At 41.3% G+C, this 12,235-nt stretch overlaps 2 protein-coding genes across 2 annotated transcripts; both read left to right on the forward strand.

Annotated features, from left to right (window-relative positions):
* Nucleotides 1–2,281: 2,281 nt before the first annotated feature.
* LOC5505857 (beta-1,3-galactosyltransferase 5) lies at nt 2,282–4,870 on the forward strand. Its single transcript, XM_048731105.1, has 2 exons — nt 2,282–4,042; nt 4,162–4,870. Exon 1 carries the CDS (start codon nt 2,853–2,855, stop codon nt 4,032–4,034), a length of 1,182 nt encoding a protein of 393 aa, XP_048587062.1. The 5' UTR covers nt 2,282–2,852; the 3' UTR covers nt 4,035–4,042; nt 4,162–4,870.
* Nucleotides 4,871–6,615: 1,745 nt separating this feature from the next.
* On the forward strand, nt 6,616–12,178 carry LOC5505858 (kelch-like protein 12). Its single transcript, XM_032374206.2, has 3 exons — nt 6,616–8,876; nt 9,984–10,402; nt 11,009–12,178. The coding sequence occupies exons 1-3, from the start codon at nt 7,924–7,926 to the stop codon at nt 11,398–11,400; spliced, it is 1,764 nt and encodes a 587-aa protein (XP_032230097.2). The 5' UTR covers nt 6,616–7,923; the 3' UTR covers nt 11,401–12,178.
* Nucleotides 12,179–12,235: the final 57 nt, after the last annotated feature.

Consider the following 12,235-nt stretch of genomic DNA (forward strand, 5'->3'; position numbering starts at 1 on the left):
TTGCAGTATTTATAGAACATGCAATCTTTATATGTTTTACATATTGTGCCGTTTTTGTGGGTGGTGGAACATGATGCATAATGAAAGTGCAGGGAAGGGGGGTTCTACACAAGTTTATGCTGAAAAAAGTCATGCTGGCTCCGCTTTTAGGCAGTGCCTAAATCTATACATTGCTATTATTATTATTGGTATCGTAATGATCGAAAAGCTTTTTGCTAGCATGCCAAATTCCAGCATATTCTTTTCGGAAACAAAATAAAATACCCTCAATAATTGATCACGCTACTGTCATACAATGTGTTTTATGCATGCTTACATTCAAGGAAGGCGCAAAATCGTTATTCGATGAAGAAGCGGGGGCCATGCGTTTGTACGAGTTTTGTTTGATATTTAGTTTAGTTGATTGGGAAACATAGTCTCTTAATTTATATTTAAGCATTATTTTTATAGCAGATTTTTACAGTCTTACAGAACTGATGATTTTTCGGTGCGATCAGCTGTAAAGGAACGTGCGTACCTCTCCCTTGTTAGACCGATGCTTGAGTATGCGTCAACATCTTGGAGTCCCTACACTGACACAGATGTTTTGCGGTTGGAGCAAGTTCAGAAGAACGCTGCTCGTTTTGTCTGCAACAATTATGACTACCAGGCAAGATCATCTGAACTGGTTAACCAGCTAAACTGGGACACATTGGAAATAGGGCGACTTTACCATCAAATAGTATTACTGTATAAATTTTATAATAATCTCGTGGCTTTACCTCTCCCTAGCTGTGTCGTTCCGACAAACTGATCTACTCGGAGGCACTCACATAGCTTTCAACAATTGCACTCGAATATTCTTTCCTTTAATTATTCTTTTTTTCCTAGAGCAATAAGAGCATGGAATTTACTTCCTGACAATATTGTAAACCTAAGTAAACTGGAGTCCTTTAAAACAGCAGCTTTGCCAGCCATCAGGCAACTAAAGGTGCCTCCACATCTCCGCCGGCTGCAAACTAACTGTGCCCTTCCTAGTATTAGCGTAAGCTACTTTATACTATTGTATAGGGGAGTAATTTATTAAAGTATTAAAGTAGGTCACCAAAAACGTACCAATCGACCAAACCAAAGCTGCATGCGATAAAAATGGCAACTGCGAGGCGGCATGCTGCAACGACAAGGACCTGTGCAACAGCGGTCTCTCCATTAAGCCTATGCTCATGAGTCTTTTCGTACCCATTCTCCTGCTCGCGCGTTCACTCTAAACCAGCTGCCGAATATCCTGTAGTAAATCGAGTCACCTCGACTAACAACTGCGTCAAGTAGACTGTTAGTCAGCTCTACTAATTTATGTAAAACACAAGGTAAAATCAAAAAGATTTATTTAAAGCCTGAAATGCAAGAGTAATATAGGATTTATAAAAAAATAATTACAGACAAGTGTATGTTTAGAGTATTTTATAACAAAATCCGCTCACGAATTGCTGAAAAACGGCGTTGACGTCCGTGACAGCAAATCTCGAACGGCATTTTCCCTATTTTTACGTTCTGCGCGCGCGGTCACGGACGTCAACGCCGTTTTTCAGCAATTCGTCAGCGAGCGCGCCGTTTTTGATGCCGTTCGTGTTGATTTGCTTAAGCTCTCTATTGTCGGATTGTCCCATTATCGTTATTTTTATTAGTATTTATTGTCCTTCATCTTCATTTTTACATTTCCATATTTTTTTTTTGTACGATGCCCGTGCCACCGTTGCCGAAACACAGCACGATTTTTACACGAACACGATACGAACACAGCACGATTTTTACCCGAACACGATAAGAACACCAGGATTTTTATACGAACACGATACGAACACAGCACGATTTCTACACGAACACGATACGAACACAGAACGATTTTTACACGAACACGATACGAACACAGCACGATTTTTACACGAACACGATACGAACACAGCACGATTTCTACAGGAACACGATACGAACACAGAACGATTTTTACACGAACACGATACGAACACAGCACGATTTTTACACGAACACGATACGAACGCAGCACGATTTTTACACGAACACGATACGAACACAGGACGTGTTTTTGTGACAGGATCAAGAGAAGATTAATCTAATAAAAAGTAATAAGTGAGACTTATTCTTCCATTTTTTGCGGGGACTGTATTTGGTGGGTGATAGTCTAATCAAAAGCATCACTTATTCTCTCAATGACACATGCCAAGCATATACCAGTACCAAAGTAAATATAACTCCAGTCAAAGCAATTAAAGATTAATAAACATGCCATATTTATTCACTTCCATTTTTGCGGGGATGGTATTTGTCGGGTGATAGTCTAATCAAAAGCATCACTTATTCACTCCATGACACGTGCCAGTACCAGTAAAAAAGCAAATATAACTCCAGTCAAAGCAATTAAAGATTAATAAACATGCCATATTCACTGCTATCAAAACAGTCAAATCAGATGCTACAAAAGCGTCGGCTGACGTTGAAATGGTCTCATAATGTCAGGATAGATATAAAAAGCACTATAGGCGAGAGTCATGAATCGACAGGCGGGACTCGAAAGATTGTAAAGACTGTTTTATTGTGCCAGCTGGGATAAGTTAGATCAATTGACATCAAGATAATAACACCAATGGTTTGAAACTCCTATAGTGCAATGCAAAGGTAAACAAAAATATCTTATACTTATAATATTATGAGCTCTCAAACACCATATGAGCGTTGATCCAGAAGAATAACAATCGGCAAAGAACTATCACAGCCATCGCCAAATATCTGAATGAAGACTGATAGGTAGAAAGTTCTGAGTCCTTGAAAGAATAGAATAATAAGGGCCGCTCGCGATGGCTGACTGCGTGAAAGCTATCACTTGTCCAAGGTCCAATGACAAAACCGTGAAACACCTTGTTATCGTCAACAGAATGGGCACCTCTTACACACTTATCCAAAATGCGCACAGAATACTAAAAGCCCCCTACCGGGTATTGCGACTAGCCCGGGGCCGGGCTCGGATGATAATTGTAGCGGGCTTGAGCCTTGCTGTCTTGGTGTGTTATGCCGTAGTGCATTGTGGGCTGCTATGCCAGCAGGTGGGCTTGTTGTCTGATACCTTAGAAAACGAGATCATAGCCACGCTTATACCGGGCGAAACGTCTAATTTCATGATAATGAAGCCTGCCTGGGAACCAGAAGTAAAGCCGGACATATTCACACTCGTGTTGATCATCAGTGCGCCGGGGAATAAAAGGCAAAGAAATGCTATTAGGAGAACATGGGGCCGTGCGGAAAACTGGGATTGCCTTCGATTGTACACAAACCACGAGGAGTACAGCTACCAGAGCGTATTTATGGTCGGCTCCACTACTGACGCAGTTGACAACTTCGTGATGGACGAAGCGGAGACGTACAATGACCTCCTGCTCGGGAATTTCAATGATACCTACTCCAACTTGCTTTTCAAGAGTCTAATGGGGCTTTCATGGGCGTCGAATGTGGTGAACTGCAGCTATGTAATCAAGACGGATGACGACGTTTACCTTAACATGCCTAAAATACTACAGTGGCTTCAGACGAAGAACAAGACAGCGAGGCTTTACGCGGGTAAGGTTGCTTCTGGCTGGTCACCAATACGAGACCCGAGCAACAAGAACTTTATTCCTTACACTGACTACGCTAAGAAGACTCTGCCTGATTTCTGCCCTGGGACGTTCTACGTGTTATCTAGGAATATCCTTCATTTCTTATTAGGCGTGGCCAGGTTCATTAAGCCTCTTCAGACTGAGGATGTCTATATTGGGATGCTTGTCCAAGCCATTGGACTCGACCCTGTCAAGGTGCCCCTAGTAAAGAATTACGTGGACGCAAACGAGAAAGCTCTTGATGTCAGCTTGTGTAGACTCCACACGTACTCAGCGATTACCCACAATCTCACGCCGGCTACGATCAGGAAGGTGCATTTCCGGATGATGGTGTCGTATGCAATGAGCAGAAGCAAGAGCCAGAGGCTATGTAGACGACACAGATAAGCGCAATGGTTATGTAGACAACACAGATAAGCGCAATGGTTATGTAGACAACACAGATAAGCGCAATGGTTATGTTGACGACATAGATAGGCGCAATGGTTATTAGACGACACAGATAAGCGCAATGGTTATGTTGACAACACAGATAAGCGCAATGGTTATGTTGACGACATAGATAGGCGCAATGGTTATTAGACGACACAGATAAGCGCAATGGTTATGTTGACGACACAGATAAGCGCAATGGTTATGTAGACAACACAGATATGCGCAATGGTTATGTTGACGACATAGATAGGCGCAATGGTTATTAGACGACACAGATAAGCGCAATGGTTATGTTGACAACACAGATAAGCGCAATGGTTATGTTGACGACATAGATAGGCGCAATGGTTATTAGACGACACAGATAAGCGCAATGGTTATGTTGACGACACAGATAAGCGCAATGGCTATGTAGACGACATAGATAGGCGCAATGGTTATGTTGACGACATAGATAGGCGCAATGGTTATGTAGACAACATAGATAAGCGCAATGGTTATGTTGACGACACAGAAATGCTCAATAGCTATGCAGACGGTATAGATGGAAGCAATGCGATGGCTGTGCTCGAGGCAAAGAAAGGTGCAACGGTTATGTTTACGACATGTGATTTGGCGCAATGGTTATGCTGATGACACGTGATTTGGCGCAATAGTTATGCTGATGACGTGATTTGGCGCAATGTTTATGCTGATGACACGTGATTGGCGCAATAGTTATGCTGATGACACGTGATTTGGCGCAATAGTTATGCTGATGACACGTGATTTGGCGCAATAGTTATGCTGATGACGTGATTTGGCGCAATGTTTATGCTGATGACACTCGATTGGCGCAATAGTTATGCTGATGACACTCGATTGGCGCAATAGTTATGCTGATGACACGTGATTTGGCGCAATGTTTATGCTGATGACACGTGATTTGGCGCAATAGTTATGCTGATGACACGTGATTTGGCGCAATAGTTATGCTGATGACACGTGATTTGGCGCAATAGTTATGCTGATGACACGTGATTTGGCGCAATAGTTATGCTGATGACACGTGATTTGGCGCAATGGTTATGCTGATGACACGTGATTTGGCGCAATAGTTATGCTGATGACACGTGATTTGGCGCAATGGTTATGCTGATGACATGTGAAATTGGCGCAATAGTTATGCTGATGACACGTGATTTGGCGCAATGGTTATGCTGATGACACGTGATTTGGCGCAATAGTTATGCTGATGACACGTGATTTGGCGCAATGGTTATGCTGATGACACGTGATTTGGCGCAATGGTTTTGCTGATGACATGTGAAATAGGCGCAATGGTTATGCTGATGACACGTGATTTGGCGCAATGGTTATGCTGATGACACGTGATTTGGCGCAATAGTTATGCTGATGACACGTGATTTGGCGCAATAGTTATGCTGATGACACGTGATTTGGCGCAATAGTTATGCTGATGACACGTGATTTGGCGCAATAGTTATGCTGATGACACGTGATTTGGCGCAATGGTTATGCTGATGACACGTGATTTGGCGCAATGGTTATGCTGATGACACGTGATTTGGAGCAATAGTTATGCTGATGACACGTGATTTGGCGCAATAGTTATGCTGATGACACGTGATTTGGCGCAATGGTTGTGCTGATGACACGTGATTTGGCGCAATGGTTATGCTGATGACACGTGATTTGGCGCAATAGTTATGCTGATGACACGTGATTTGGCGCAATGGTTATGCTGATGACACGTGATTTGGCGCAATGGTTATGCTGATGACACGTGATTTGGAGCAATAGTTATGCTGATGACACGTGATTTGGCGCAATAGTTATGCTGATGACACGTGATTTGGCGCAATGGTTATGCTGATGACACGTGATTTGGAGCAATAGTTATGCTGATGACACGTGATTTGGAGCAATAGTTATGCTGATGACACGTGATTTGGCGCAATGGTTATGCTGATGACACGTGATTTGGCGCAATGGTTTTGCTGATGACATGTGAAATAGGCGCAATGGTTATGCTGATGACACGTGATTTGGCGCAATGGTTATGCTGATGACACGTGATTTGGCGCAATAGTTATGCTGATGACGTGATTTGGCGCATTGTTTATGCTGATGACACGTGATTGGCGCAATAGTTATGCTGATGACACGTGATTTGGCGCAATAGTTATGCTGATGACACGTGATTTGGCGCAATAGTTATGCTGATGACACGTGATTTGGCGCAATGGTTATGCTGATGACACGTGATTTGGAGCAATAGTTATGCTGATGACACGTGATTTGGCGCAATAGTTATGCTGATGACACGTGATTTGGCGCAATGGTTATGCTGATGACACGTGATTTGGAGCAATAGTTATGCTGATGACATGTGAAATTGGCGCAATAGTTATGCTGATGACACGTGATTTGGCGCAATATTTATGCTGATGACACGTGATTTGGCGCAATGGTTTTGCTGATGACATGTGAAATAGGCGCAATGGTTATGCTGATGACACGTGATTTGGCGCAATGGTTATGCTGATGACACTTGATTTGGCGCAATAGTTATGCTGATGACACGTGATTTGGCGCAATGGTTATGCTGATGACACGTGATTTGGCGCAATAGTTATGCTGATGACACGTGATTTGGCGCAATGGTTATGCTGATGACACGTGATTTGGAGCAATAGTTATGCTGATGACACGTGATTTGGCGCAATAGTTATGCTGATGACACGTGATTTGGCGCAATAGTTATGCTGACATTTGAGTCAGATGCAATCGTTCTGTTATTTGGCCAAGTATAACCTTTCATCATCACAATTCAATTGTGTTACACAGCACACATTTCAAAAGTGCAAATATTTCTTATTAATAATACAGCCCCGTATATTCTAGAATTCTCTACATGGAACATGTGGGAATTTTGTGATATTTGAGTGAGCCCGCACCACAAAACAGTTTCACAGTTTTCAGCGGTCAACCGAAGATCATTAGAAATCCCTCTCTTACCATACAAGCAATAATAATAATCGGATAGCCCGCCTATTCAATCAAATATTTATGGTGTTTTTACCGACGAATTTACAAAACATTCCTTTCGAAATAAATGCATCTTAACATAGCTATTTCAAACTAATGGAAATCACACAGGACTATAGTACAACAATTAAAGTTTTTCTAACTGTTCGTAATAGCAATGATAACGTTACATACCTATTAGAAATAGTTCTTTCAAGAAGAAGGAAGCAGTAGCAGGAGTTTGAATAAAAAACATTTACGTCGTTTTAAATTTGAAATACCATAAAGCGACGACCAGGACAAGATTGGACGAGGTTTTTTTTTTCTATTATTGTAAAAAATAAAAAAACACTCTAAAAAATACTTATATAACTACTTATATAAGCGATACTTATCGTTTTTGCATCTGTTTTGGTTGTTTTATTGTAATCTCCTTGGGAAAGTACATGTTTGGTCATTGGTTCGAGTCTACTTAGCGGCTAATGGCAGATCGCCTAAGTTGAATGCAAAATTAGAGAAGCGTTGACCTAAAAATACCTTTTAAAAACACGAAATTGCATGATGAATCTCGTGCTGCTCTGGTCAGATGTTTTAGTTAGAAATTTGGACGTCTATTCACAGAGGGCAAGAAGCCTACAGCGCGTCTACAATGTTTACAATCGCGGTCAGCTAAGATTTGTTATAAATGGAAAGAAAAACCATCGTCGGTCGAAGTCACACGGGGAATTTAGGTCACTAGTTGAAATAAGTAGTTTATGTATGAAGACCGCCAAGATACGGGATTAGATAACAAGATTTCAGACGATAAAAGATGGGGTTCTTCAAGAATTCGGTGGAAGCGCCGAAAAGCCTTTCAAAGAACACTCACCCGACCCTCATGGAAGGATTATTGTTGAAGAGCTTGAATGATCAGAGACAATCTAAAATTCTATGCGACGTTGTGCTGCTCGTAGAAAATGAAGAGTTTTCAGCGCATAAAGGGATTCTAGCTGCAAATAGTCACTATTTTATGGCTATGTTTACAACCGATATGATCGAGAAAGAGCAGGAAAGAGTGATCTTGAAGAAATTGAAGCCGTCTGTTGTTAAAGAAATATTGGATTTCCTATACACCGGTCGAATTGAGATTGACAATAAAAATGTGAGGGACTTACTAGAAGCATCTAGTTTTCTTATCATTTCCTCGGTTAATGATAAATGCTGGCAATTCTTGGAAGAATATCTAAACGTAGAAACATGTCTCATAGTTCTTTCAATAGCGGATGAGTTTTATAATTTGGATTTATACAAGAAAGCCTTGAAGTTTCTCTGTAGAGAATTCTTGAGCGTTGCAAAAACGCGGGAGTTCCTTGAGCTGAGCACAGCGGAAATCAAAGAATTGTTATCAAGCGATGACATTTACTTAGATGATGAAATACAACTGCTAGAAATCTTGATAAAATGGGTTAACTTTGACAGATCAAATAGAAGAAAGTATATCCCTGAGCTAATGAAGCTAGTTCGATTTCATTTCATAAAACCGGGAATTTTGGATAGCCAACTATTCAAAGATCTTGCTACAGACTTAGAAATTGTCTCTCAAACGGAACAACTTTCAAGTTTGACAAGCGGTGGCGAGGCACCGCGGAAATCGTATAGCAATATAGAAGTTATTATAATTGCCGGTGGGGTGGACGAAACAAGAATTTTGGATACTGTGTGTTGCTATATTCCTTCAGCGAATAAATGGTGTGAGTTAGCAAGCATGAATACTCCAAGATGGAGGTAGGTAAAAATAACCCATTTGTTCACCGTGACAGCGTGACACCAAAAGTACCACAACATGACTCAAAAAAATAATCTAAATCAAAATCTAAGAAAGACATAGTTTCTTTGATTTCTCATTGAGTTTGCAAATTTAAACAGGCATACTGACATAAAATATTTTGGCAGTTATTTATACTTAATTTACACTTACAAAAACATAATTAGAGCATCACAAATATCATGATATTCCAACTGTTACTTTCATTCTCGACCATTAATATATATGGATTTTCTCGCAAAAAACATCTACAATAGCATCTACTGAATGCTAATTAAACAAAAAGAACATAACAAAAAAACCCACATATCAGCTTATCCATGGGGCTTCCGTTATAGCTGTTGATATTGGCTGCGTTTAAGACTATTTGAAGTGGATTCAATTCAGGTTTGGTTTGGAAATGTAAAAAAAAAAATGTGGCGGTCACGTGGTCACCACCTGTCTCCGAGCTGGTGGCGTTGTGATAAGAATACATTCATACCAGATCGAGGCTCGCGGGGCAAGCTCCCTAGATGCTACAAACAAACTGTTGGAATTTTGAATTAGAAATCACGTGACACAAAACTGGCAAGGCCCGTCACGCGGGAGCGTTGTGCGACTCCGTTACGAGCGGATGTAAAGGAGACTAAGTCAGAGAGCGTAGGAAATATAAAATCTTTCAATGAAATAAAGTTCTCTCAGACCAAAAAAATCTGACAATCTGATAACGTAAGCGCTGAATGATTGGCTACTTTGCCGCTTAAAACCCGGAGCGCAAATTTTCTAAAAAAAAAACAAACACATGATTACTTATTGCAAGACGCCTCCCACGAATACGCTAGGAGATTTTGTACGCTCGTATGAGCGAATTTCAATCGAAGGCTGAAAAATCGCCTGGGCCTGTCTGCTGCCGCAGCCGCCAATGTTCCGATATCTGGACGTCTGATTCATCCGATACTGGCGATCAAAACCAATGGTGATCCCCGGCTATGAATTCGCTCATAGGATTTGAAAAAAATCCAATAGTGTGACGTATGCTTTAAATGACATGCAATGATAGCACGCTGATTTCAAATGTGCTTTTCCAGGTCACAAATGGTGCTGTTAAACAACTCTGTCCTGGCAATCGGCGGACTTAAAGAGGTGTCGACAACAAACCCCGAAATCCCATTCCTGGAAACATACCAGCCGCGCAAAGACTCATGGCAAGCTATACAGACTCTCGATCTTCCGTTCCCAGTCGAAAGCGACTCATATCAGACGGGTAGGCTTGGGGACGAGGTCATATTTGTAGGCGATAACCTGCAGACGTCACGTGTATTCGGAATGAGAGATATCCAAGGGGCGGTAAAATTCACGACCTTAGCGCCCACCCTGATTGGACGGATAGGACAATGTGTTGTGACGTCATCTGAGTATCTGTATGTGATTGGTGGGTCTTCTCTGCCTGTGTCTAGCTTGACACCGTTTGGCGAGGACGCGGTGCAAAGATACAACAGGGACAGAGGTGAGTGATGGCTGCTAAAGGACACAGTAAATCCCCGTGAAAACACACGGTGATATCTCATCAAATTTTATGAAATATTTCAACTTATAAGGTTTTTTCTTCTCCATATCAATTTATCGATATATCAAATTAAACTAAATATCTTCAGTTTAACAACAAGCCTCTTTTAAACAATGCTACCCGTACCAATGAATGGTAAAACGAAATGTTCGCCGAAAGGCCGGTCTTATCTCCTTTTCTTTCGGAACCTCGTGTTTCAGAGGATGGCAGCTGCCAACTCTCTTCTAACGGACACACTTTAGAAAGCCTCCCAGTGATTCTGTGTTAACTAGGGAATTATTTCAAATTGCTACTGTCGGCCGCCATTTTGTCATCCTAGCAAAGTACCAAGTGTAAGAAAACATCCATTTCCATTGGCTGATTTGGGGAAGCCATTGCGATGTTCTCGATTGGTTGATTGACTTCCGCTAAATAAAACATAAGGCTCTAATACTTAACCGTTTTCCAATATTGGTTATAAACAATAACAAAAGTGTTACTGAATAGAGCTCTTTTTATTAAAATTATTAAAATTAAAGAAAAGAAATACTGCGCTTTATCTTGCAGATGTCTGGGTCAGTGCAGCCCCGATGAACCAGCCTCGATTTGGTGCCTCGGCCGCCAGTATAGACAATAAGGTCTATGTGATTGGCGGTTGCCATGGTCGTATAACCCACCAATCAGGTGAAGTATACGACCCATCCACTGAAAGATGGACTTTCATCGCTCCTATGGCAACAGCAAGGGTGCACTGCGCGACGGCAGTGCATGATGGGAAGCTGTGGGTATTTGGAGGGTTGTCTGAGCCTCGGGGGTCAGCGGTAAGAGACGTGGAGTGCTATGACCCGGATACGAATAATTGGACAAGTGTTGCGCCCATGCCGGGCGCTCGGGCGGACTTTAGCTGCAGTGTAGGTCAGGTAGCTTATCGGACAGTCTGTGATGTACTAGGGTTATAGCACCCTCTCTTACTGACCCACTTATCGGACAATCTATGGTGTGAATACGGTCATAGAATCGTCATTTACTGGCCCACTAATCGGACAGTCTATGATGTGAATAAGGTCATAGTATCGTCTCTTATTGGCCCACTAATCGGACAGTCATGATGTTCTAGAGTCTGAAAAGGGTCAAAGCATCTTCTATTGTAGGCCACTTATGAGTCCCTAATGAGAATTTTATCTAAGAAAAAATCCAACATAGAAAGTTTCTTCTCTAATCAGTGACAAATTAAGCAATACAGGATCAAATCAGGTCTTTTTTGAGAGTTGCTTTGTTTATCTGTATTCAGGGAATAGCACGCTTCAGCCTTATGTGTGCTGAATTAAGGGGGTAATCAAAGGGGGTAATCCAAGCCAGTGATAAAAGCAATTATTTAACGTTCTTGGCCATTCCGCAGCTGCCAATGTTTTAGTGCCAAAAAAACATCAATAAGATTTGAGCTTTCTTCCACAAGTGCCAAGTAATGGGCGGATGGTGAATGATGTGTGGGTTGCAGTGGAACCTCGATATACCGATACTTATTTCTCGCCAAACATAAGATATATGGCAAGTCAACTCGATTAAACGATATTGTCGATGTAACGATACCATATTTTGGTCCCTTGCCATGACGTTATTTTGAGGTTTCACTGTATCAGGTTAAGTTTTACATAGCCAGAACAGATGGATCTTTTGCATAGTGTATTATAGTTGTAAATTTAATTTATCAATAAATCAAAGCTTTTGTTATAAAAACTAATTTTATTAATCAGATTTGTTGTAATCCAAAACTATTTGGCATGCAACGTCCGT

Source organism: Nematostella vectensis, chromosome 8 (genome assembly GCF_932526225.1).
Source record: "Nematostella vectensis chromosome 8, jaNemVect1.1, whole genome shotgun sequence".
Classification (NCBI taxonomy): Eukaryota; Metazoa; Cnidaria; class Anthozoa; order Actiniaria; family Edwardsiidae; genus Nematostella; species Nematostella vectensis.

Coding starts and splice junctions, on each gene's coding strand:
- LOC5505857 (XM_048731105.1), top strand. CDS start 2,853: ATGGCTGACTGCGTGAAAGCTATCACTTGTCCAAGGTCCAATGACAAA.
- LOC5505858 (XM_032374206.2), top strand. CDS start 7,924: ATGGGGTTCTTCAAGAATTCGGTGGAAGCGCCGAAAAGCCTTTCAAAG. Junction 8,877..9,983: donor ATGAATACTCCAAGATGGAG/GTAGGTAAAAAT, acceptor GTGCTTTTCCAG/GTCACAAATGGTGCTGTTAA. Junction 10,403..11,008: donor AAGATACAACAGGGACAGAG/GTGAGTGATGGC, acceptor TTTATCTTGCAG/ATGTCTGGGTCAGTGCAGCC.